The sequence below is a fragment of the Rhamphochromis sp. 'chilingali' genome (genome assembly GCF_963969265.1).
Source record: "Rhamphochromis sp. 'chilingali' genome assembly, chromosome: 6".
Lineage (NCBI taxonomy): Eukaryota > Metazoa > Chordata > Actinopteri > Cichliformes > Cichlidae > Rhamphochromis > Rhamphochromis sp. 'chilingali'.
The window spans coordinates 3,898,095-3,921,346 of NC_137933.1; the positions used below are offsets into that span (position 1 = coordinate 3,898,095).

General features: G+C 45.0%; 2 protein-coding genes across 3 annotated transcripts; one reads left to right on the forward strand and one right to left on the reverse strand.

The window, feature by feature from the left end:
• Positions 1-368: 368 nt before the first annotated feature.
• LOC308398640 (coiled-coil domain-containing protein 42 like-2-like) lies at positions 369-5,835 on the reverse strand (the record flags this gene model as incomplete). Its single annotated transcript, XM_080885388.1, has 6 exons — positions 369-547; positions 629-787; positions 885-1,106; positions 2,591-2,782; positions 2,866-2,952; positions 5,776-5,835. 6 exons carry the CDS (start codon positions 5,833-5,835, stop codon positions 425-427), a joined length of 843 nt encoding a protein of 280 aa, XP_080741514.1. The 3' UTR covers positions 369-424.
• A 9,344-nt stretch (positions 5,836-15,179) lies between these two features.
• Positions 15,180-18,203, forward strand: LOC308398620 (uncharacterized protein). 2 transcript variants are annotated; one of them, XR_013971977.1, is made up of 2 exons: positions 15,180-15,638; positions 15,802-18,203. XR_013971977.1 is itself a non-coding variant. In XM_080885369.1 (2 exons), the coding sequence occupies exons 1-2, from the start codon at positions 15,405-15,407 to the stop codon at positions 16,191-16,193; spliced, it is 474 nt and encodes a 157-aa protein (XP_080741495.1). In that variant the 5' UTR covers positions 15,180-15,404; the 3' UTR covers positions 16,194-18,203. The 2 variants fall into 2 exon arrangements, 1 of the variants encoding a protein (XP_080741495.1); XM_080885369.1 differs by having other exon boundaries at positions 15,180-15,486.
• Positions 18,204-23,252: the final 5,049 nt, after the last annotated feature.

Here is a 23,252-nt window from a genome sequence, read left to right on the forward strand (position 1 = left end):
GAGTGCACATCCTAAATACTGTAACATTAAGACGTGGAGTGTGTGTCTGAGGTGTCAGCCTACTAAGGATGACAGCTGGGTTCACATATATGTCCTGATTCTACTGTTTAATAAAACAGGCACTGGATTGAAAAACAAAATAAATAAATTAAAACCAGTCGCAGTAGCTCCACTCGAATGCTCCACCACTGCTAACTGAATAAATACAGCCAGGAAGACAAACTAAGGAGCCTTTCCAAAGTAACTAATCAGCTGCTGATTGCACATGGAATTGAGTTTTCAGGTATTATTGAAGTTACCTGTCCTAGCTAAAATATTAACTATTCAGTTATATTCAGTTTGAAAACAGCTCAAAAACCTCAATATTTTCAACCTTTATTTGAAGTAATAAATGATTCGGTATGCCAAGAAACTGAATATGCGTTCATTTTTTTCTGGGTTTTGTGTTCCCTTTGTCCTTGTTTGGCTTCTTTCCATCACTGGCTGCATGAAGTCTGGCTTCATATTGTTTCACTATGTCATTTTCATCCTCAGAGAACACCTGCAGCTATAAGAAGAAGAACAGGCGGTTATGTTGATCATTTCCTGCTGCTCTAGCTCTTTGTCAGTAACTGATCTGCGAGTTTACCTTGTTCAGCTGCGTCTCTGTGTCATTCATATCAACTCCTTCCTTTTCTCCTATGGCACCTGCTGTCATTTCATAGAGGTTTAGGATCGCCATCTTAATCTTTCCCAGTTGTAGTGTCTTCTTTGCAGCTGTTTCCTGAATGTGGTTCCACTTTTGTTCCTGTATGAAGACAGCAACACATAATGCCATTCACAGTGTATATTTGACCTAGCCTTAGTTCTGCTGCAGGGATGTGATCCAGGATTGTGTCCGGTACCCATGTGAGAGCTTCGGCCTGAGTCTTCTCTAGCTCGGTCTGGAGCTGAGACAGCAGACTGTTTTTCTGCATTACCACCAAGTTGTGCTGGTCCTGCAGGGTTAACAGTGCTTTCTTCTGCTGGTCGACCTCATCCTGCAACTTCATCTCCTTCTGGTAGAACTGATCTTGAAAATGGAGCAGACTCTCTGTGTAGTCTGCGAGAGCCTCAGTATCCCCAAACTGTAACACACAGACATACACACAGCTTTGCTTGCAGCTTTATCTTCAGTGTTTTCGGTGGAGGAATCACTGTTTAACATCATTATTATCATCATTAATAATTGATACAATACTTATGGATGGTGCTCTGTGCTCTCTGTGCTGGAGTTTGACACACAGCAGGTTTTCCCCCACACGTTTTCATACAAAAAGCAACCTTTGATTGGCTCTGTTTTATTTCGGTATTCCCTGTTCTGCATGGTTACTGTTAGTTTTACTTTTCCCAGTCTCATTTTCCCCTTTGACTTTCAGCGGTTCCTTCACTCACCCCTCTGTCTTCCCCTATTTTTTCATCTCATTGTCTGCTTTTGCTTCTTGTTCCTCTTCCTCGTTAGCTTCCAGTGTTCCCCTTTTGGTATTTTGTTTAGCTTGTGGGTTCTGCTATTAGACTGATAATAGTTCACCTGTGCTTGTCTCAACACAGCACTGGGACTACATTTTCCTGCAGACTCTAACTGTATGCTTTTTAATACTGTAAAGCTGGTATTTTAACATGGGAGTCATGAATGGATGGATGGATAAATAGTCAAATATTGATATTTGATATCTGAGATATTTCTGAAACAGTGTTTGGTACTGTTGTGATAACTGCTGTGTATATTCCACCAGATGCTGACGCTAACTTGGCTCTTGTTCATCTGCATCACACAGTCACAGGATGTATCCTAAGGCTGTTCACATCATAGCAAGGACTTCAGCCACGCTGATTTAATAGCAGTTAATCCTAAATTCCATCAGCTACAAGGAGAGCAGATACACTGGACAACGTCTCCCCCAGCATCAGGGCTAACCCTCTACCACACCGGGGCCAGTCTCTATGTCCCTGCTCTTGTCCCGAGGATCCTCTGAAAGAACCAAGTCAACTAAAAAACAACTGGTGTCCTTCTCTTGCTGCTCCATAAAGTGCAGATTGACATATTTAATCTGTATGAGATTTGACAGCTGCACAGCATCAGAGAAGAAAGTGCTCTAAAGGGTCCTCATCATCACCCAGAAGATCATCAGATGCCTGTCTCTCGCCTGTAAAGTCTTTGACAATTCCTATTGCCTCAAAGTAGGACATTAATAACATTAAAGTAAAATTAAAACACCACAATGAGACGTTCATCCCACCCTGGTCACTTTGTTTGAAAGTCTGTCCTCTGGCAGACGGTTCAGGACAATAGAAACACAGATAAGGGTAAAAAAAAAATGACGTAGTAGATCAGCTATGGTATGAATTTCAAAATCATATGTCTCCTCATACTTGTCGCCAAGTTATTACATTCACCAAGTTGTCCACGCCGCCCACCATTAGCCTGGAACAGCTGAGGGGTGAAAATGATTTGGATCCAAAAGTCAAAAAATAATATATATATATACACACATGATATGCATGTGCACTGACAATAAAGACATTATTTAAATGAACTGATTACTGTTAGCATGAAATAAAAATACTGTACCTTTGTTATTTTAAGCACACGCTCCATGAAGTGCTTGTACATTGAGTGCCTCTGAACTTGATGCTGTAGCTCCTCTCTCCTCTCCATCAGTTCAGCATACTCTTTCTTTAATCTCTCTAACTCTGCCTCCTTTTGAATGAACTCTTTGCTGTCTGCCTTCGCTTCCTCCAGAGCATCATCAGCATCTTCATCCTACACAGTTTCAGGTCCAATTTGAGTTTCGTTCCAACCATAAAACTGAAATTCAGCTTGTGTGAAATGGTCTTCTACAGTACCTCAACAAAGGCTTCATGAAAGCGCTCCTGTATTTTATTAATGTCATCCTGCAGCTCCTTTGTCTGGTCCTTCAAACTTTTTAGCTCCTACAGAAATGCACACAAAGTAGAAAAGGTTTACGTTACTAAGGGAATACTTGTGATGACTTTCAGGACAGTAGGCCTCAAGGGTACTTATGGTGAAACCGTTTGTTTGAAAAGAGCTTAAAACTGAGGACATAAAGCTATCAACAGACTCTCAAGAAACAACTGCTTCGTATCCAAAACATCTGTGTTGAAGAGATATCAAGTGAAGCTGAACTAGGGCCAGGCCACACAGGCGGGTAAACAGTACAAGGCAGCAACGAACAAATGCAAACAGAGGTTTAATTACACATTGGGGTAATCGGGGGAAATGAAAACACTGGGGAAAACAGCTGAAACTAACCAGGAGAAAACAAGATGGAGACAGATTAACAAAATAAAACAGGAAGCAACAAAACGTGAAAATCAACAAGATGGCCCGGGGAACACAGAGAAATCCCACGCCTGGACCGTCGTTGACCACCGCCATGATTCTAGCCTACGTTACAGCGTCATGTGCGCTTTTTACATCCAACACAAAAACTGCAGTCGTGGCGCTTTTTGATTGTACTCAGAACTCGGAAATTCTGCCTTCTGAATAGGAAGATGTAGGTAACACCAGACTGCAGATGAGCTGCATACAGGGCTGGACTGGGACAAAACCACCACATATCCAGCTTTATGGCTCCAGCAAACATCAGCTGATACTAGAAAGTAATATTAAATAAATTCTAACAACAGCTGATCAAACGTGCTGCTGTTGTTTAACGTGACATCCGGTGGTTTCCTCTTTCTGGTGCAAAGCGGACGATAAATAAACAAGAGGGAAAAGCAGATCAGCTGATCATTGATCAGTTTCATGATTGAAGTAGAAACAGGAGAGGGAGGGGAGAGAATGAGAGAAGAAGAGGCAGCTGTGCAGCGTAAACACAGAATAACTCCAGCTTTGTGTCTTTTTCATTGTAGCTGAAGTCTGGGACAAATTGTTCCTTTTCACCTCAATACGAAACGCGTAATAATTTCTCTGAATATGAGACAATTCCGTTTTTTACAGGACGGTTGGAAACTCTAATAATTAACCGTATAAACAAAATAAAGTTCAACATCAGTAACATAGCACCACCCAGCTGTATAGAGATTGAAAATGTGATGTCATTCAGGGGTAAAACCGCAAAGGATTCTGGGAACTCGTGGCAAGAGGTACTAGCGCACGCAGGCTTTCAATTGAAATCAGTTACACAGCGATAAAAAGAAACACAAAAATGTCAAGAAGCCGTTGTATTATTAACTGCAATAGCCGGTCGCATGACAGCCACGGGAAGCTGACGGGTAAAGAGATCGGTTGTTATCGGATTACGTCGTTGAAGAGAAATTGTTCGAGCCATGTTTCCGAAGTAACAAAGAGGCGACGGATGGCCTGGATTGCAGCCATTCAAAGAGCAAATATAACGTCCCAGAACACTCCAGCTCACAGGTTAGTCTGCTCCAAGCATTTACACAAAGGTCAGTGTTTTGTAGTAGTTAATGCATCATTTTTCATAACATAATTGGTGATATAGGTTACAAGCAAGTCTGGCGCTGAACAGAAATTGTCGCGCTATGCTCCTTTGTTTATTGTGCATAAATAGTAAATTGTCCTGACTCAATATTGCGTTTCGCTTCTGTTATTACCATGGTACATTGACAAAAACATATACTTTTATTCACAGGATAAAACTGTTGTTTTCTATCACTAATTGCCCAGTACGATTACAGCATACAATATTATTGTCACTGCTACATTTCTGTAATGCGTACCAGAAATTATTTCCACTGCTAATTAATTAACGTTGAGCTCAAAGGTCCTATTAATAAACAGTTAACGAATGTGTATTTATGAAGACGATTTGTGAGACTGGTAAACTTATGATAGGTACAATGGTCTTTACTTTCTACACGGTGCATTTCAAGGTCCTGTACCCATCCGTCGGTAAACTGTACCTGGGCTTGTTGCAGTGACCTGAAGTTACTAAACTTCACGAGTGTATGCACTCACTCCAAGAACCGTATAATTATAAATATGAGCGTGGTGAAAGTTGGGCAGCACGCTAACATCTTTGGTCCCTCTGTGTGCTCGTAAGGGTCTGACCCTTTCACTCCTTTGATTTTTTCCTCTTATCTTTTCTTTGACTTTTCGTCGAGTCTGTCTTTGTACGGACCGGCATTGTTCTCCTTCGTTTTGAACATAACTTTTTTGGGGGGCAAAGAAAAAGCAAGAAGGTTTTGGAACCGGAGAATGAACGTTTTGCGGTGCTGCAAATGCTTGCATTTGATGCGGTACTTGGATTGTTTTGCCACGAGTTCCCGGCATGCAATGCGCGAAAGTCACGTGGTCTGTCAATCTCTATAGAAACCCCGTCATGCTAGCTAGCACGCAGTACGAAAAAGTCAACACAACGAAAATAAACTCCAACTAAACTTGGTTTATATCTGACCCAGATAGACTGCAGGTCATAACTTCTTACCTGAAGGTCAGTTCACCTGATACTCGGACGGGCGGCCGCTTCGGGTCTCTCCTCCTCTTGCCTCCCCTTTCCTTCATCCACCTGCTGGCCTCCACCACTTGCTAATGTTATTGAATCTGTGGAAGCTCCGCGAGAGCCACCACATGAAGTAACGAATAACAAGCCTATCTAAATCCCAGTAACGAGTAACGCGTTCCTGATTTTGGCATAATAACTAGTTACGGTGCTCGTTACCACAATAATAACGTAGTTACTGTAACGCGTTACTTCATAACGCGTTAGTCCCAACACTGGCTACCTGATAAACCTTAAACTGCCAGAAATGCCAGTGACAAATTCACACCTGTGTGCCTTCCTCATCCTTGGCTTTAAGCCCTGCGAGCTGTCTTTCTCCCTTCAGCATTTCACACAGGACAACACTCTGATCATGGGTTTTCTTCTTTTCCCCCAAACCACACGTGTTCCTGCAAGAACAGTAAAAAGTAATTAGCATACATCATTTACCGAATCGGGCTTCACAGAGAAAAACAGTAGAAACACTCCACAAAAACTTACTGTGAAAACTGCTTCTGGCTTCTGGGCCTTGAAGACATGGCTGTCTGTTGAAGACTTTTCAAAAAGAGTTATTGGTTCACTTTTCTTATGTTATCTTTTTCTTCTTCTTCTTCGCTTATTATGTTTTCAAACTTTCTAAAAGTGTGCATCTCCAGGCTCTAACAACCTTGTTTCTATGGCAACCAGAACTTGTAAAGACACAACTCACAGCATTTCAGTTTGAAGAAACACGTCTCGACCAAATGTGAAAAGAGCTTTTTTTTATTTTGAGTACATCTGTAAGACTGAAAAGATGAAATGATGATTGAGTTAGAGGTTTGCAAAAAGGTCCTTCACAGCTGATATTCGAATATAAATTCAGAGCAGCAAAAAACAGTTAACTGGCTTGTTCAGTTGTATCAGAAAACAACTGGAAATTTGCTTACAATACTGCCTCCATGTTAACTCCTGAAGTGATTTTAATAAAATGTGAATATCTCAAAGGAATCCTAACACCATATTATCCCGACGGAGCACTTCCCAGAGTCCTCCTACAGATAGGGACTCCTCAGCTATCAGAATTCCCTGCTACAGAAACATTTCCTATGTCTGTTTCAGTTTTCAGACACTAACTTTAAAATTAGGCCTAAAACTTTTTATTTTAATAAACTTCTAGTGGGAGAAGATTATTAAATGTTATCACAACTGGCTTAAGAATGGTGCCACAAAACACCAGAAGAGTGTGGAAGTCAGAAATATCGCAGGAGGACTTTTATGCGATTCACATTTCTTTGGAGCTGGTGGCTGGTTGCTTGGACATTTCAGGCTCTGGTTGTTTAGTTAACCCTCTAAATTATTTACTGCAGGTCATCAACAGAGTCTCTCATTAGCAGTCGCTTCAATCACTCACCTGGAAGTAAAGTTTCTACTATAGTTGCTTGAAGCTGCTGAACGTCATTCACATTCTGTAGCCTCTGCCCACATAGCAGACAGGTCTGGCCCAGATCTGGTGTCAAGCTGATACTTCTGACTGACTGGCATCATGGCAGGGTGCATGTCAACCAGATGTTGGCTAGGCCTGGCAATGATGGCACTATTTATGTGATGGCATGCCATATCTGGCCTGATTATGGTTTGGTTTATATGCTTTATGTGGCCCAGGCTCATACAAAACAGGCCCTCCCTGGATCCGGGGGCTGTAAAACTCCTCTTTACACACTTTTTTTTTTTTTTTTTTTTTTGTGTCCCGTTTGGATCTTTAGCCATCAGAATTGTTGTCTTAAGGCCAAAAAAGATGCCAAGCAGATTTATTTTACCAAGTGGATCATCATGGCCTTGCCATATTGGTCCATTTGATTGACCTTTATTATAATTATGAATTTATTTTATTTTCAGTTGCTACAAACGGGACAGACATGACTGGGGGATAGGACAGGGAGAAAGAATGAAAGAAAGAGAGGGAGAGAAAGAAAACCAAAGGGGAGAAGAGACGGTGAGAAGGGGGGGAAGAAAGAGAAAAAACAAACAAACAAAAAAAAACAAAACACCTGGGTCACCTGTATGGAGGAAAAAAACAGAAGAGAAAGCAAACAACAAAGAGCAACATAATAAAAAAACAGCACCATCACAATAAACTAGCTAGCAGTAGATAACAGTAGATACTAAATAATAAACGATATTGTGCAGCACGCAAGATAGACAGCGCACAGTGTGCTTTGAGGCAGCAGCCAAGAAAGCTGTAGTCCGTGTCTGTGAATACCCGTGTGTACACCTGTGTGCATACCTGTGTGGATCAGCATGCTTGCATTCCAAAGGTTTCTCCATGTAACGATCTGCTAGGGAGTGTGGGGGAGCCACAGCCCCGTCCTCCAGGGTATGAAGCAGGTATGGAGGAGATCAAAACTCCAGACATCCAGAGGCCCCCAGAACACAAGAGACCAAGGAAGACCAATAGAGGGGCAGCCGTGCCACTGTCCCAGTAAGAGCTGAGGAGAGTCCCAGATGAGGGCTCACTCAGCAGCCGCGGAGCAGAAGCCGGGGGGGTTGCAGTGACGCGCCCGTGAGCTCCGCCGGCAGCCAGCTGTGCCTGAGTGACCGAGCCCCAGGCCAAGAGGCCGGGGGCACCCCACCTCCGAAGTGGCCCGAGCGAGCCCCAGGCTCCAGGCCCCGATAAGCGGCCGCCAAGGAGTGAGCCGGTGTGTACCCGGACGCCCACCCCCAGACACAAAGAACCACCAACGCACCGACACCTGAGGGAGTCCGCCACTGGCAGGGGAAGTGATGGTGGGTGGAGATAGGCCTCCAAACCTTGGAGGGCCTGAGATGTCCCCAGAGAGGTGGCGTCTGATACCCAACCTGACATATAGACACAGACATACAGGCACACACAGACACAAACATCCATTCCCACCCTCATGCTCTCATATGCACTTACTCCACACTCAACCAACGTGGAGACAGACATAAAGAGACGCTGTACACACGATCACACTCCCCAAGCGTACTCTACGAACCGGGTCTAGGTACCCTTGCCCATGGAGGGGGGAACTGCACCCAGACCCAGGTGGTGTTACCCTTTTCCCTGCGGTGGGGAGAGGCAGACCGCCCCGACTCCGCAGCAGCGGGGAGGCCCCACACTCCAGACCGCAGTCGGACGGCCAACTCCTCCTAGCCCCCCCGCTCCAGCAGGCCGCAGAGAACGGGGGTGGGAGAAGACTCCAAGACTCCTCTTTACACACTTTATACACTTTTCTCAGACAGACATGAACATTTTCACACTTTTCTCTGTTGTTTAAACACCCTCAAAGTTCAAACCTTTGTAGAAAAATAAGTCCAGTATTATAGAATTAAACCAAAGGCACCCGCAGCTGCCTTTGACGGTGCAAAACGCTTCGTCAACATTGTTGTGTTTGTTGGGGAGAAAACTTACAAACTTACAGTACAGCAGAGTCACACTGCTAGGATCAAAGATTTATGTAAATTTGACAAACTGAACGAGTTCTGTACTGTACAGGAGACACGGCACGAGACTGAGTGACAATGGTCTACAGCCAATCAGGATACAGAACACAATACGCTGTAAAAATGTATGTGCATATATTTCTTTATATATATATATATATATATATATATATATATATATATATATATATATATATACACTCAACAAAAATATAAACGCAACACCTTTGTTACTGCTCCCATTCCCCATGGGATGGACGTAGAGACCTAAAATTCATTCCAGATACACAATATAACCATCCCTCCCAAACAGTGGTCACAAATCAGTCCAAATGTGTGGTAGTGGGCACATCTGCCATATTGAGATAATCCATCCCACCTCACAGGTGTGCCACATCAGGATGCTGATCTGACATCATGAGTAGTGCACAGGTGTACCTCAGACTGCCCACAACAAAAGGCCACCCTGGAATGTGCAGTTTTTTGCGCTATTGGGGGTCTGGGGACCCAGAACCGGTCAGTATCTGGTGTGACCACCATTTGCCTCATGCAGTGCAACACATCGTCGCATGGAGTCTATCAGATTGTCAATTGTGGCCTGTGGAATGTTGGTCCACTCCACTTCAATGGCTGTGCGAGGTTGTTGGATATTCGTGGGAACTGGTACACGCTGTCGTATACGCCAGGTCAAGACCCCGATGAGGACGACAGGCATGCAGTTGAGCATCCCTGAGACGGTTTCTGACAGTTTGTGCATAAATTGTTTGGTTGTGCAAACCAATTGTTCCAGCAGCTGTCTGGGTGGCTGGTCTCAGACGATCTTGGAGGTGAACCTGCTGGATGTGGAGGTCCTGGGCTGGTGTGGTTACACGAGGTCTGTGGTTGTGAGGCCGGTTGGATGTGCTGCCATATTCTCTGAAACGCCTGTGGAGACGGCTTATGGTTGAGAAATGAACATTCAATGCACGGGCGACAGATCTGGTTGACATTCCTGCTGTCAGCATGCCAATTGCACGCTCCCTCATTGCTTGTGGCATCTGTGGCATTTTGCTGTGAGACAAAACTGCACATTCCAGGGTGGCCTTTTGTTGTGGGCAGTCTGAGGTACACCTGTGCACTACTCATGATGTCAGATCAGCATCCTGATGTGGCACACCTGTGAGGTGGGATGGATTATCGCAATATGGCAGATGTGCCCACTACCACACATTTGGACTGATTTGTGACCACTGTTTGGGAGGGATGGTTATATTGTGTATCTGGAATGAATTTTAGGTCTCTACGTCCATCCCATGGGGAATGGGAGCAGTAACAAAGGTGTTGCGTTTATATTTTTGTTCAGTGTATATTGTGGAGCAGGGAAATTATTTTACTGCTATTGTTAAATAATCATCATCATTACTATTGCATTAATAATATAAACTGCAGCATTGATATTGCATTCAGATGTTTAAACAGTGTGTGTGTGTCTTTCAGAAAGACTAAGTTGCAGTTGACAGGAAGTTGCAGGCTTTGCAGAACTGAAACCGAAAGTTATTCTGAGGAGCAGGTTAGACGAGGCTATTTGAATTACTAGGTTATTCAAATTGTCTGTTATACTTTTATATTCTATTATTAAGCTTTTAGTAGAGGTTCTTGATTAGAACATTTATTCAACATAGTACATGTAGTTTCAGTTAGGTTATTACACATAAGGATGAGCCTCTGGTCTGGTAAAAGGTCAGATATATATATATTGATCTGGCATTAAGCTGGCACTTCTGACTGACTGGTGTCATGGCACCACTTAGACTTTACTTAGTCTTTGCCATGGATGACCTCTGTCTCTGCCTCACTTTCCTGAATAGCACAGTAGAATATAATACCACTAATATAATAACAATCAAGAACTTCCACTTTCAAGACTTTTTTTTTGGGGGGGGGGGGGGGGGGGGGGATTTTTTGGGAGCACTCACTCACCTACAGCCAGGATGTAAATTTCAAATGGTCATCATATTTTAGATCGAGTACAGTTCTATATGTATATAAACCCAACTTTAATAAAGTTGGGAAACTGTTAAATGTAAGTAAAAATTCAATGACTTGCAAATCTTGTTAACTTATATTTTATTCACAACACAATACAGAAAAACATACAAAATGATCAAAATGATTAACTGAAAAAAAGTGTCATTTTGAGACAGATATTAGCTCATTTTGAATTACATGGCAATAACATGTAACATGTTATTGCCATGAACTCCACTACTACTGAGAGTCACTGCTCACCTAATGCGGAGTTTTTAATGGTCAAATGCAGACCTTATTATCTCCCCAGAGAATTCACTTCGATCATACTCACTGCCGTGTATATACCCCCCGACGCTAATGCTAGGTTGGCCATGAAAGAACTTTCTGCAGCCATTAACAAACACCAGAATAAACACCCCGAGGCTGCTTTTATTGTTGCTGGCGACTTCAACCACACCAACTTAAAGACAGTCCTCCCCAGATTCCACCAACATGTCTCCTGCCACACCAGAGGAGACAAGACTTTAGACCATGTGTATTCCAACCTGGCTGGAGCCTACAAAGCCACACCCCTCCCCCACATTGGACAATCGGACCATCTCTCCCTGTTCCTCACACCACGGTATTCACCACTCATCCAACATGTGAAACCTGCTGTGAGGACAATTAAAGTGTGGCCAGAGGGGACAGACGCAGTGCTCCAGGACAGATTTAAAAACACAGACTGGAATATGTTCACCCACACAGACCTGGACCAGTACGCCTCATCTGTACTGGATTACATCTCCAAAACCACAGACAGTGTCACCACCCAGAAACGGATCACCATGTACCCCAACCAGAAGCCTTGGATGAACCGGGATGTTCGTCTCCTCCTGAAGGCCCGCAACACTGCCTTTAGGTCAGGAGATGCACACGCCTACAGTACAGTCAGGGCTAATCTAAAGAAGGGCATCAAAAAAGCCAAACACCATTACAAAAAGAAGGTAGAAGAACACTTCTCCAACTCCAACCCCCGACACATGTGGCAAGGACTCCAGACCATCACAGACTACAGGACCACCAAACCCTCCCCCGCATCCTCTGATGTCTCCTTCCTCAACGAGCTCAACAACTTTTATGCTCGTTTTGAGCGAGGGAACCCCACAACCACAACCAAAGCAGACATGACGCCAGACCACCAACCTATGACTCTCTCCCCCACCGATGTAGGAGCGGTGCTGAGCAGGATCAATGTCCACAAGGCTGCAGGCCCTGATGGCATCCCCGGGCGTGTTCTCAGAGCGTGTTCTGGGGAGCTTGCAGGAGTGCTCACAGACATATTCAATCTGTCCTTGGCCCACGCTGTGGTACCGGCCTGCTTCAAATCCACCTCCATCGTCCCGATACCCAAAAACTCCAACCCATCTTGCCTCAATGATTACCGCCCAGTAGCACTCACCCCCATCATCACTAAGTGCTTAGAGCGACTGGTCCTAGCACACTTCAAATCCTGTCTCCCCCCACCCTGGACCCCCACCAATTCGCATACCGCCGGAACAGGAGCACAGAGGATGCAGTCTCCATCGCACTGCACTCTGTCCTCTCACACCTGGACAACAACAACACCTACGCCAGAATGCTGTTTATAGACTTCAGTTCAGCATTCAATACAATCCACCCCTCACAACTCATCAGGAAGCTGACAGACCTGGGTATCAGTTCCCTCATCTGCAAATGGTTACTGGACTTCCTGACCAACCGCCCCCAACATGTCCGGCTGGATAACCGCTGCTCATCTACCATCACAATGAACACCGGTGTACCACAAGGCTGTGTGATGAGCCCTTTCCTCTACTCCCTCTTCACCCACGACTGCAGACCTGCTGATGGTTCCAACACCATCATTAAGTTTGCAGATGACACCACGGTGATTGGCCTCATCAGTGACAACGATGAGGCCGCCTACAGGGAGGAGGTGGATCGTCTGGCTGAGTGGTGCGACAGAAACAACCTGCTGCTTAACACCGAGAAGACCAAGGAGCTCATCGTGGACTACAGGAGGAATGCTGACCCACATCCACCCATCCACATTAAGGGGACGGCTGTGGAGCGTGTGAGCAGCTTCAAGTTCCTGGGAGTCCACATCTCCGAGGATCTCACCTGGACGACCAACTGCTCCAAGCTGGTCAAGAAGGCTCACCAGCGCCTCTTCTTCTTGAGGACTCTGAGGAAGAACCACCTGTCCTCAGACATCCTGGTGAACTTCTATCGCTGCACCATCGAGAGCATCCTGACCAACTGTATAACAGTCTGGTACGGGAACTGCTCTGCCTCGGACCGGAAGGCGTTGCAGAGGGTCGTGAAAACTGCCCAGCGCATCGCCGGAGCACCACTTCCTGCCATAAAAGACATCTACAGGAAGCGGTGTCTGAAAAGGGCTGGGAAAATCATCAAAGACCCCAGTCACCCATCACATGGACTCTTCACCCTCCTGCCCTCTGGGAGGCGCCACAGGAGCCTCCGGACTAAGACCACCAGGTACCGGAACAGCTTCTTCCCCACAGCTGTCAGACTCCTGAACTCTGCCTCCTGACATCTGACCCACGTTAAACTCATGGACTGAACATACACACACCCACAATGGACAACTGTACCCTCAAACACACAATAATAACATGGAGTGAACCACCACTCACAACCACTAGCACTTTATATAGCCTCTGTAGAAACTATCTACACCCTCACTTATCTTAACTGCACTACTGTATAGCTCTGTGTAAATAATCATTCTGTACATTCGATAATTTTTAATCCTACAACTGTTTACAACTTGCATAGTTCCCATTTCTGTATAGCTGTATATCCCAGATTCTGTAAAGTTATTTATTTCATATTCTGTATAGTTTTTCATATTTATATCCTGTTCATATCCTGTACATAGCTTGTACTCACTACAGCCTGTACATACTTATAGTTATAGAATATTCACAACATACTTCATACCGTGTACATTATAACATACCATAATAGACCCATTTCTGTAATATACTCACATATCTATATTATTGCTAATATATATTGTAATATGTCTATATCACTAAAGCACTTCTGGATGGATGCAAACTGCATTTCGTTGCCCTGTACCTGTGCATGTGCAATGACAATAAAGTTGAATTCTATTCTATTCTATTCTATTCTATTCTATGTTAAAAAAAAATGGGACAGGACTTCTCTCCATGGAGAAGGAGGCTGGAAGCCAACATCAGAGAAGCACAGAATAGGCCAGTTCTCCAATTCCTGATGGGAGGCACCGCCAAAAGTGGTTAAGAAGAACAGGGCTAAGGTCCTGTGGGACTTTAAGTTCCAGTCAGACATACTGGCCAACTAGCCAGACATAATGGTGGTTGAGAAGAAGCAGAAGACTGCAGCTGTGATAGGTATGGCAATCCCAGTGGACAATATCAGAGTTCTCTGTCCAGAAGAATGCAGTCCGAGGGATTGCTCTGATACTATCGCTCCACAGCTCTTTGCTGATTCCAAGGGTCAGTCAGCTGACGTTTGTGAGTGATGGGTTTCAAGTGTTTCAGGCTTTTTCAGGCACATTTATAGCTTTTCCTCACAGAGAGATAAGCCCACGATGGAAACCTCTGCAGATTGTTTCAGCAGTGCACGGAGCAAGCTTTTCTTCCATTCTTCCATGCCCTTCATTTCTTAATATTTTTCGAGGAGAATGGGAATGAGGTGCAGCACTTTACTGAAACATGCAAGCATGAATGGAAATACTAAATTAGATTTTTTGTATGGCTACATCCATTCTTCAATGCAGCCTGAACTCTCTTAGAACTCTTGCAATTTATTTAAGTAGTCTTCAGAAATAGTTCTGCAGGGTTCCTGAAGGACATTCAATGCTCTTCTTTGGACGTTGGCTGCCTTTTGTTCCATTCTCTGTCCAGATTTTCCCACACTGCTTTAGTAATGTTTAGGTCTGGGCTTTGGAGAGAACAATCCATGACTGATACTGTTCCAGTGTTTGTTTTTCTATCCAGGTATGCTTTGACTGCACTGGCAAAGTGTTTGGGATCATTATCATGCTGAAAAATGGGGTTGCTGCCAAGGAGGTAGAGCAGGTCATCTACTAATCGGTGCTCTAGTCTGTATGTCAAGTATCCTTGGGCAAGAGACTAACTCCAAGTTGCTCTCTGATGCATCCATTGGAGCAGGAATGTTATAAATCAAAGTTAGCAATTAAAGTGACGGAAGTGATGTTGTAGGTGACGTCAGACGCCGGAGATTTTGGCGGAGAAAAAGCAAATGGTAGCATAGAGTTTAACAAAGGTTTTCCAAGCTTCAGTATTACCAAATATACTAATCAATTGTCATATAACTAACAACATCTGTTTTATCATCTCTAACACCCTGGAGGACAACGGGGAGAGTTTAGACGCTCTCCAAGATTACATCGACCGCTGTTTTCAAGATTTAGTAATGCATAAGGCCCAGAGTGCATCTTCCCCGGCCAAAATCGAGACGCCGTCATCGAAGAGAAGTCGCCAGGCAGACTCCCCCGGTACAACATCGCCTGCCGGCAAAGACATCGCAGAAATCCTGGAGTCAATCGACAAGCGATTGTCCAGTTTCGATGCGAGGCTGTCCCTGGTGGAGATTTTACACCGGGAATTTAAATCTCTGAGAGAATCCCTGGAATTCAGCCAGCAGCAGGTGGAAACGCTTGCCGCTGAAAATGCCACGCTACGGGAGTCGGTTAAATCTCTCACCGATAACGTGACCCAGCTAAACATTGAAAATAAAAAAATAAAAGAGTCCGTTATCGATCTACAAGCCCGTAGCATGAGAGATAATCTTGTGTTTTCTGGTATTCCAGAAACTGCCGGAGAGGACGCAGAGGCAACGGTGAAAAACTTCATTAAAATCCACCTGAAGCTGCCGGAGGACACCGTAAAGAACATCGACTTCGATAGAGTACATCGCTTGGGGGGCGCGCGGTCGCGGACCGGGAGACCACGGCCTATTGTGGCCAAATTCAGTCAATTCAAACAGAAGGAACAGGTGAAGAGTCGCGGCAGAGAGCTGAAAGGAACGGACTTCAGCGTGAACGACCAGTTCCCCAAAGAGATCCTGGAACGACGCAAGGTCCTGTTCCCAGTTCGACGTAGCTTCATCCAGAAAGGCTCCCGTGCTGTCATCGCCGTGGACCGGCTCTACGTGGACGGACAGCTTTACCGCGACCTCGGCACCACACCGTGGTTATATTAACTGCACTCCAGATAAGAACCCGCTACACTCTTTTCTTATTCATTCACACTCTCTCCTTTAACATGAGTTTAAGCTAGTAATATCAATATGATGTCATAGCAGATATAACACCGTCACCCTCCGTCATTGCTTTAATTGGAATGTTTCCGTTTCGTTTCTTTTTTTTTTTTGTTGTCGCTCACAGTTCATGTGGTTTCTTTCTTTCTCTTGTCTTTCACTGCTGTGGTCACCTACTTCCCCACTCACCTACAAACAACACCCTCTATTTCTCCATATTTTCACAACACGATCACGCAAACACATCAGCTCAACGGCAGCACATTCACAACAGCCTCACAGCACGCACAGACTTGCAGGACACATAAGCAAGCCACGCTTGTTCATATTAGTGAATATTCACACACATAGTCAGACTTATGGAGTCTCTCACCACACTTCTTTTTCTCTTTCTATTTACAAACAAGGGATGTTTCCATATTCTCTCCACCTGTCTAAACGAAACACCCAGCATACATCATTAGACATACACGCACAATTAAGGGCATGCTGAGGTTTGTCACATGGAATGTAAATGGAGCTGGCACCAGAGGAAAGAGGTTAAAAATATTTAACCAGCTTAAAAAACTACAGGCAGATGTTGTTTTATTACAAGAAACTCACAAACCTGTCACAGGTTTAAATGAACTTAAAACACCTGAGTTTCCTAACGTGTTTGCAGCCTGTTATAATTCTAGACAACGGGGAGTAGCAATTTTAATACATAAAAATGTTAATTTTACAGTACTCGATACAGTTATAGATCCAGAGGGTAGATTTCTAATTATTAAACTATCAATATTGAACAAAAAACTATGTATTGTAAGTATATATGGTCCAAATGTTGATGAACCCTCATTCTTCCACGGTTTTTTTAGTGCACTCTCTGAACACCTTGATTGCACACTCATTCTTGGCGGTGACCTCAACCTTGGACTAAATGAAGAAATGGATAGGCTCAACACAACAGGAACTCAGCGCAATTGGCAGTCCACAAATATAATCAAACAGTATATGAACGACTTTGGTCTTTGCGATGCATGGCGCTCTCTTCACCCCACCAGTAAGGAATATACTTTTTTCTCGCATGTTCATCACTCTTACTCTCGTCTGGATTATTTTTTGGTCAGCAGCTCACTGCTGTGTGACATTTCAGACACTGAGATTCATCCTATAGCTGTCAGCGATCATGCTCCTGTATCTTTAACACTAATGCACAAGAATAATACTACGCCAAGTAAAAACTGGAGATTTAATATATCACTACTTAAAGATGAAGACTTTATTAAATACTTTAAAAAGGAATGGACTTCATATTTAGACTTTAATGACACTCCCGGAATATCTGCTTCTGTTCTATGGGAAGCAGGGAAAGCTGTGATGAGAGGTAAAATAATTTCTTTCTCATCACACAAAAAGAAAGAAGAAAACAAAAATATTCAGGAATTAGAAAAAAACATCAAATCACTAGAAGAAGCCTACGCGTCCCACCAAGATCAGGAAACATTGAACAAAATACGCAAAACAAAACTAGAATTAAATGAAACTATTAATAAAAAAGCACAATTCCTTATACAAAGACTTCGCTTGCAGAATTTTGAACACAGTAACAAATCAGGTCGATTTCTAGCTAACCAGCTAAAAATAAATAAAGAAAAAATAACTATATGTGCTGCTAAAGATTTATCGGGGAACACAATATATGATCCTGGAAGAATAAACAACATTTTTAGGGATTTCTATGAAACTTTATACTCACCACAAATAAACCCATCTAAAAATGAAATTGATCTGTTTCTTGACAACGTAACTCTTCCAAAATTACTAGACAGTCAAGCAATGGAACTGGATTCGCCACTGACGCCAAGTGAACTCCAGGAAGCCCTGATAAGTATGCCCAATAATAAGGCTCCAGGTCCAGACGGCTTCCCTGCAGAATTCTACAAAGAATTCTGGACAATTTTGGCACCAGTATTCCACAGCATGTTGCAGAAAATCGAGGAAAAGGGCAGACTACCACCAAATATGAATTCTGCCAACATTAGTCTCCTGCTAAAACCAGGCAAAGACCCTTTATTTCCCTCAAGCTATCGTCCAATTTCTCTTGGGTCCTGGTTGGTGTGTTGCCGGGGTTGTGGGCGGGTGGGTGCATGGGGGCCCGGCCCTGGAGCAGGGTGCCGCCGGTGCGTCGAGCCGCCTGGGGGGCTCTTCAACTGGTGGGGAGGATGGTCACATCTTGCAGGAGCTTTCTTCTCTTCAGGAACTCTCTGCAGGAGGGGGAGATACAGGAGAGGTGGAGGAAGATCTCAGCCTGGGCGTTTACCGTCTTATGTAGTCTGGAAGATGTGTGGATGGTGGGGTGGGTGCAGTTTTCTCTGTGGTGGGGTTGGGTGGACTGTCCAGGGCTCTGTGGAGCCGGGGGGCGCTACTGCACTGGGCCCCGGTCTGATGGGCCTGGGCCCCCCTTCCCTGGCGGGTCGCGGAGGGTGGGAGTGCCTACTGGGGTCAGCGGGGGAGCTGGCCCCAGGGAGGGGTTACCTGCCCCTCCCTTCCTTCCCTCCCCATCGCCAGCTGCCTCCCTCTTCCCGCTCCTCCACAACCACCCACACATGCAGGGCCTTGGAGTGGGGGTATGTCACCAGGGTGCAGAGGAGGCTACCCCCCCCCCCCCCTGTCCCCTTCTGGCTGCCTCTGCCTCAATTTTATCCCACAACTTAGACATTCACATTATTCACACTCTCATTACACATACATATAGGATCTTGGGGGTGGGCACAATCACGGAGACCAAATCACCATCAGGGTGTATACCTCACCCCTGACGTCGTTGCCCACCTCTCAATTTTAAATACACTTAGTCATTGAGGGCTAGCAGGAGGGACTATGCGCTTACCTGCTGCTCCTTGGCAGGTAGCTCCATGCCCTCCTGGGTTTTAATTGCACCTTAGAACACACATGCATCAACACTACAATGAGCGGGTGGAGGGAGGTTTGGAGTCTTCTCCCACCCCCATTCTCTGCGGCCTGCTGGAGCGGGAGGGCTAGTAGGAGGAGTTGGCCGTCCGACTGTGGTCTGGGGTGTGGGGCCTCCCTGCTGCTGCGGAGTCGGGGTGGTCTGCCTCTCCCCACCGCAGGGAAAAGGGTAACACCACCTGGGTCTGGGTGCAATTCCCCCCTCCAGGGTCAAGGGTACCTAGACCCGGTTTGTAGAGTACGCTTGGGGAGTGTGATTGTGTGTACAGCGTCTCTTTATGTCTGTCTCCACGTTGGTTGAGTGTGGAGTGAGTGCATATGAGAGCATGAGGGTGGGAATGGATGTTTGTGTCTGTGTGTGCCTGTATGTCTGTGTCTATATGTCAGGTTGGGTATCAGACGCCACCTCTCTGGGGACACCTCAGGCCCTCCAAGGTTTGGAGGCCTATCTCCACCCACCACCACTTCCCCTGCCGGTGGCGGACTCCCTCAGGTGTCGGTGTGTTGGTGGTTCTTTGTGTCTGGGGGTGGGCGTCCGGGTACACACCGGCTCACTCCTTGGCGGCCGCTTGTCGGGGCCTGGGGCCTGGGGCTCGCTCGGGCCCCTTTGGAGGTGGGGTGTCCCCGGCCTCTCGGCCTGGGGCTCGGTCACTCAGGCACAGCTGGGGGCCGGCGGAGCTCACGGGCGCGTCACTGCAACTCCCCCTGACTTCTGCTCCGCGGCTGCTGGGCGAGCCCTCATCTGGGACTCTCCTCAGCTCTTACTGGAACAGTGGCGCGGCTGCCCCTCTGTTGGTCTTCCATGGTCTCTTGTGTTCTGGGGGCCTCTGGATGTCTGGAGTTTTGATCTCCTCCATACCCGCTTCACACCCTGGAGGACGGGGCTGTGGCCCCCCCACACTCCCTAGCAGATCATTACATGGAGAAACCTTTGGAATGCAAGCATGCTGATCCACACAGGTATGCACACATGGGTATTCACAGACGCGGACTAAAGCTTTCTTGGCTGCTGCCTCAAAGCACACTGTGCGCTGTCTATCTTGCGTGCTGCACAATATCGTTTATTATTTAGTAAATATTGATATCTATGACTAGCTAGTTTATTGTGATGGTGCTTTGTTTTCTCTATTATTATGTTGCTCTTTGTTGTTTGCTGTCTCCTCTGTTTTTTTTTTTTTTTTTTTTTTTTTTTTCTCCATACAGGTGACCCAGGAGTTCTTTTTTTTTTTTTTCTCTCTCTCTTCCCCCCCCTTCTCACCGTCTCTTCTCCCCTTTGGTTTTCTTTCTTTCTCTCCCCCTCTTTCTCTCATTCATTCCCCCTGTCCTATTTATTAAAAAAAAAAAAAAAATGACAAAGGATGAACTGAAGCTCTGCCATCACGTAATGTCGCATACTGCTGTTTCTGATGTCATTTAAAAAAAAAAAAAAAAAAAAAAAATAGATAGAAAGCACTCAGATAAAATGTATAACGTGTTTTGAGTGCTCAGGTAGATTAGAAAAGCACTCTATAGGAACCAATCCATTTACCACAAAACCATTCTTGAGCATTTTTGTTGGTGCAAAATGTTATTTTATGCCTTTCAGACTTTTTTTTAAATCTTTCATTTATTTTTTACATAGATTCAACTAAATATAAAAAAGTCTGAGAGGGAAACTAACCTGGGAAACCAATGAAATATGAACAAAATATCAGTTTTTGTGACAGACTGCCAGTAACAAATTAGTAAAGATACTATTTGAAATGGTTCTTCGCTGTTGTGTGTTATATGTTCTGTGTAAACACAACACTGCTTCATTGAGTTGTTTATTTTAGCTTCAAAGAGCCATAGGTCCATGTTAAGTAGCTTAAAAAACAACAATAAGAAGTTACTAATGGGACATCTGAAGTGCAAATGAGTAATGTGCTTATTTATGAATGTGGCACAGTAAAAGTATCTTCCTTAACACTGCGGTGGGGTAGCAACCTGTCGGTAAGTAATGTTTTGTGTTCCTTTGCATTTTCCACGTCATCTTTATTATCACATAGCTCTGAAAAAAGTGAATCCCCACAAGGCTGTGGGACCCGATGGAGTTCCTCCCAGAGTTTTGAAGGCCTGTGGGGAACAACTAGCTGTGTGCACTGATATCTTCAACCTGTCACTATCCCAGGCAGTAGTCCCATGTATTTTTGAATCCTCCATCATTATACCAGTTCCCAAAAACTTGACAGCTTCTCCCTGAACGACTTCAGGCCAGTGGCCCTCACACCAGTCGTTATGAAGTGTCTAAAAAAACTGGTTCTCACACACATCAACCACAGGGTCCTGGACACCATAGACCCCCATCCAGTTTGCATACCGTCCCAATCGATCAGTAGATGATGCAACAGCAATAGCTACTCTGCAACACCTGGAGAGCAGCAGATGCTGGACTAGAGCTCAGCTTTCAACACCATCCACCCGGGCAAGCTGATGGAGAAGCTGACAGACCTCGGCATCCCAACTCCCACTTGCAACTGGATTCTGGACTTTTTGACAGACAGACCACAGGTGGTGAGAATGGGAGGGCACGTTTCTGCTGAGCTCACCGTCAGCACTGGATCTCGACAGGGCCGCTGCCTCAGCCCCAAACTCCTGTACACCCATGACTGTGTCTCCACCCAGGAAAACTCCATCGTCATCAAATATGCTGGTGACACCACCATCCTGGGGCTCATCAAGGGGGGGAACGAGTCTGGGTACAGGACTCTGGTAGACAGTGTTCTTGCCTATGGAGAGGAAAATGACCTCATCCTCAACACGGACAAGACTAAGGAAGTAATACTGGATTTCAGGAAGAACCCCCCCCTCCCCTGCAGCCTCTTATCATCAAAGGGACAGAGGTGGAGAGGGCCAACGGCCACAGATTCCTGGGCCTGCAGGTTACATCAGACCTGAGCTGGACTCTCAACACCACAGCAACAGTGAAAAATGCCCAGCAAAGGCTTTATTTCTATCTCAGGAAAGCTGGCATGAATCATCGCTGTCTCACCCAGGCCTACAGAGGACTTGTAGAGAGCATCCTCACCACAGGCATCACTGTCTGGTACGGGACCACCACACAGGCAGAGAGGAAGGCTCTGCAAAGGGTCACAAAGCCTCCTTCCATGTACACAACAACGCTGCTGAAAAAGAGCAGAGAATAATCAGGGACTCACACCATCCAGCTCACTCTCTGCTCAGACACAACAGAGCGGACAGCATCATCACACACAGAACAACAGCAGCTTTTCAACAGCTTCTTCCCTGCAACTGTCAGACTGATGGCAAGCAAAAGACACTGAACACTTAAAAGAACACAGCACTACTTTACCTCATTTCAAATGTACGATGGGATAAACAGTTCAGTTGGATAACTCTATTTCCACCTGGGATTAATTCAGTTTCTCTGATTCTGATTGCAGGACACCCAAACAAAACATGCAATAAGAGGCTCTAATGTAAGCGTCCTGTTAATGTTGGCGGCGTCAGTTACACAATGGACCCAGAGGCAGCACAACAGAGGCAGCAGTGCACAGGCAGGAATGCGTTTCCGACACCACTTCATAAGAATGGGACGGACGAAACTTCAGTATCTTCGATGTACTATTGCTGTGTGATTTTTATTACTATTACTGAAGGCTACTCGCCACCGAGCTAACATTGTTAGCTTGTTCATAGACTGCAGACTGTTAAGCCGTTTCTAAATATTCAAGTATGCGAGTTCGTACTCGCGTTGTCAGGACTTTGTGAGTTAACACGGGAGACCTAACTTCCCGGACTTTTAAAAAAAAAAATCTTTTTATATCATGAATACTACTAGAAGATTGCTCCACTCTTTGCTTGATCTCTACTTTCCTTTATTTGCTGTTTCTACCTTTTAAAAATGTGACTTGACCTAGAGAGCTCTGCACAACAATTCCAGTGTGGATGGACTGTTGTGCATTTCCTGTCCTGTGCGCAAATGGCAAATACAAATCTTGAATCTTGACAGAGGTTTTTAATAGTATTCCATCTTAACTTTCACGATTTAGCCAGTGAATGGCTCTCAAC

What these genes read in the sequence shown, in the direction of transcription:
- LOC308398620 (XM_080885369.1), top strand. Translation starts at nt 15,405, where the DNA reads ATGCATAAGGCCCAGAGTGCATCTTCCCCGGCCAAAATCGAGACGCCG. An exon ending in TCGCCAGGCAGACTCCCCCG is followed by an intron (nt 15,487 to 15,801) that starts GTACAACATCGC and finishes CTGGTATTCCAG; the next exon opens with AAACTGCCGGAGAGGACGCA.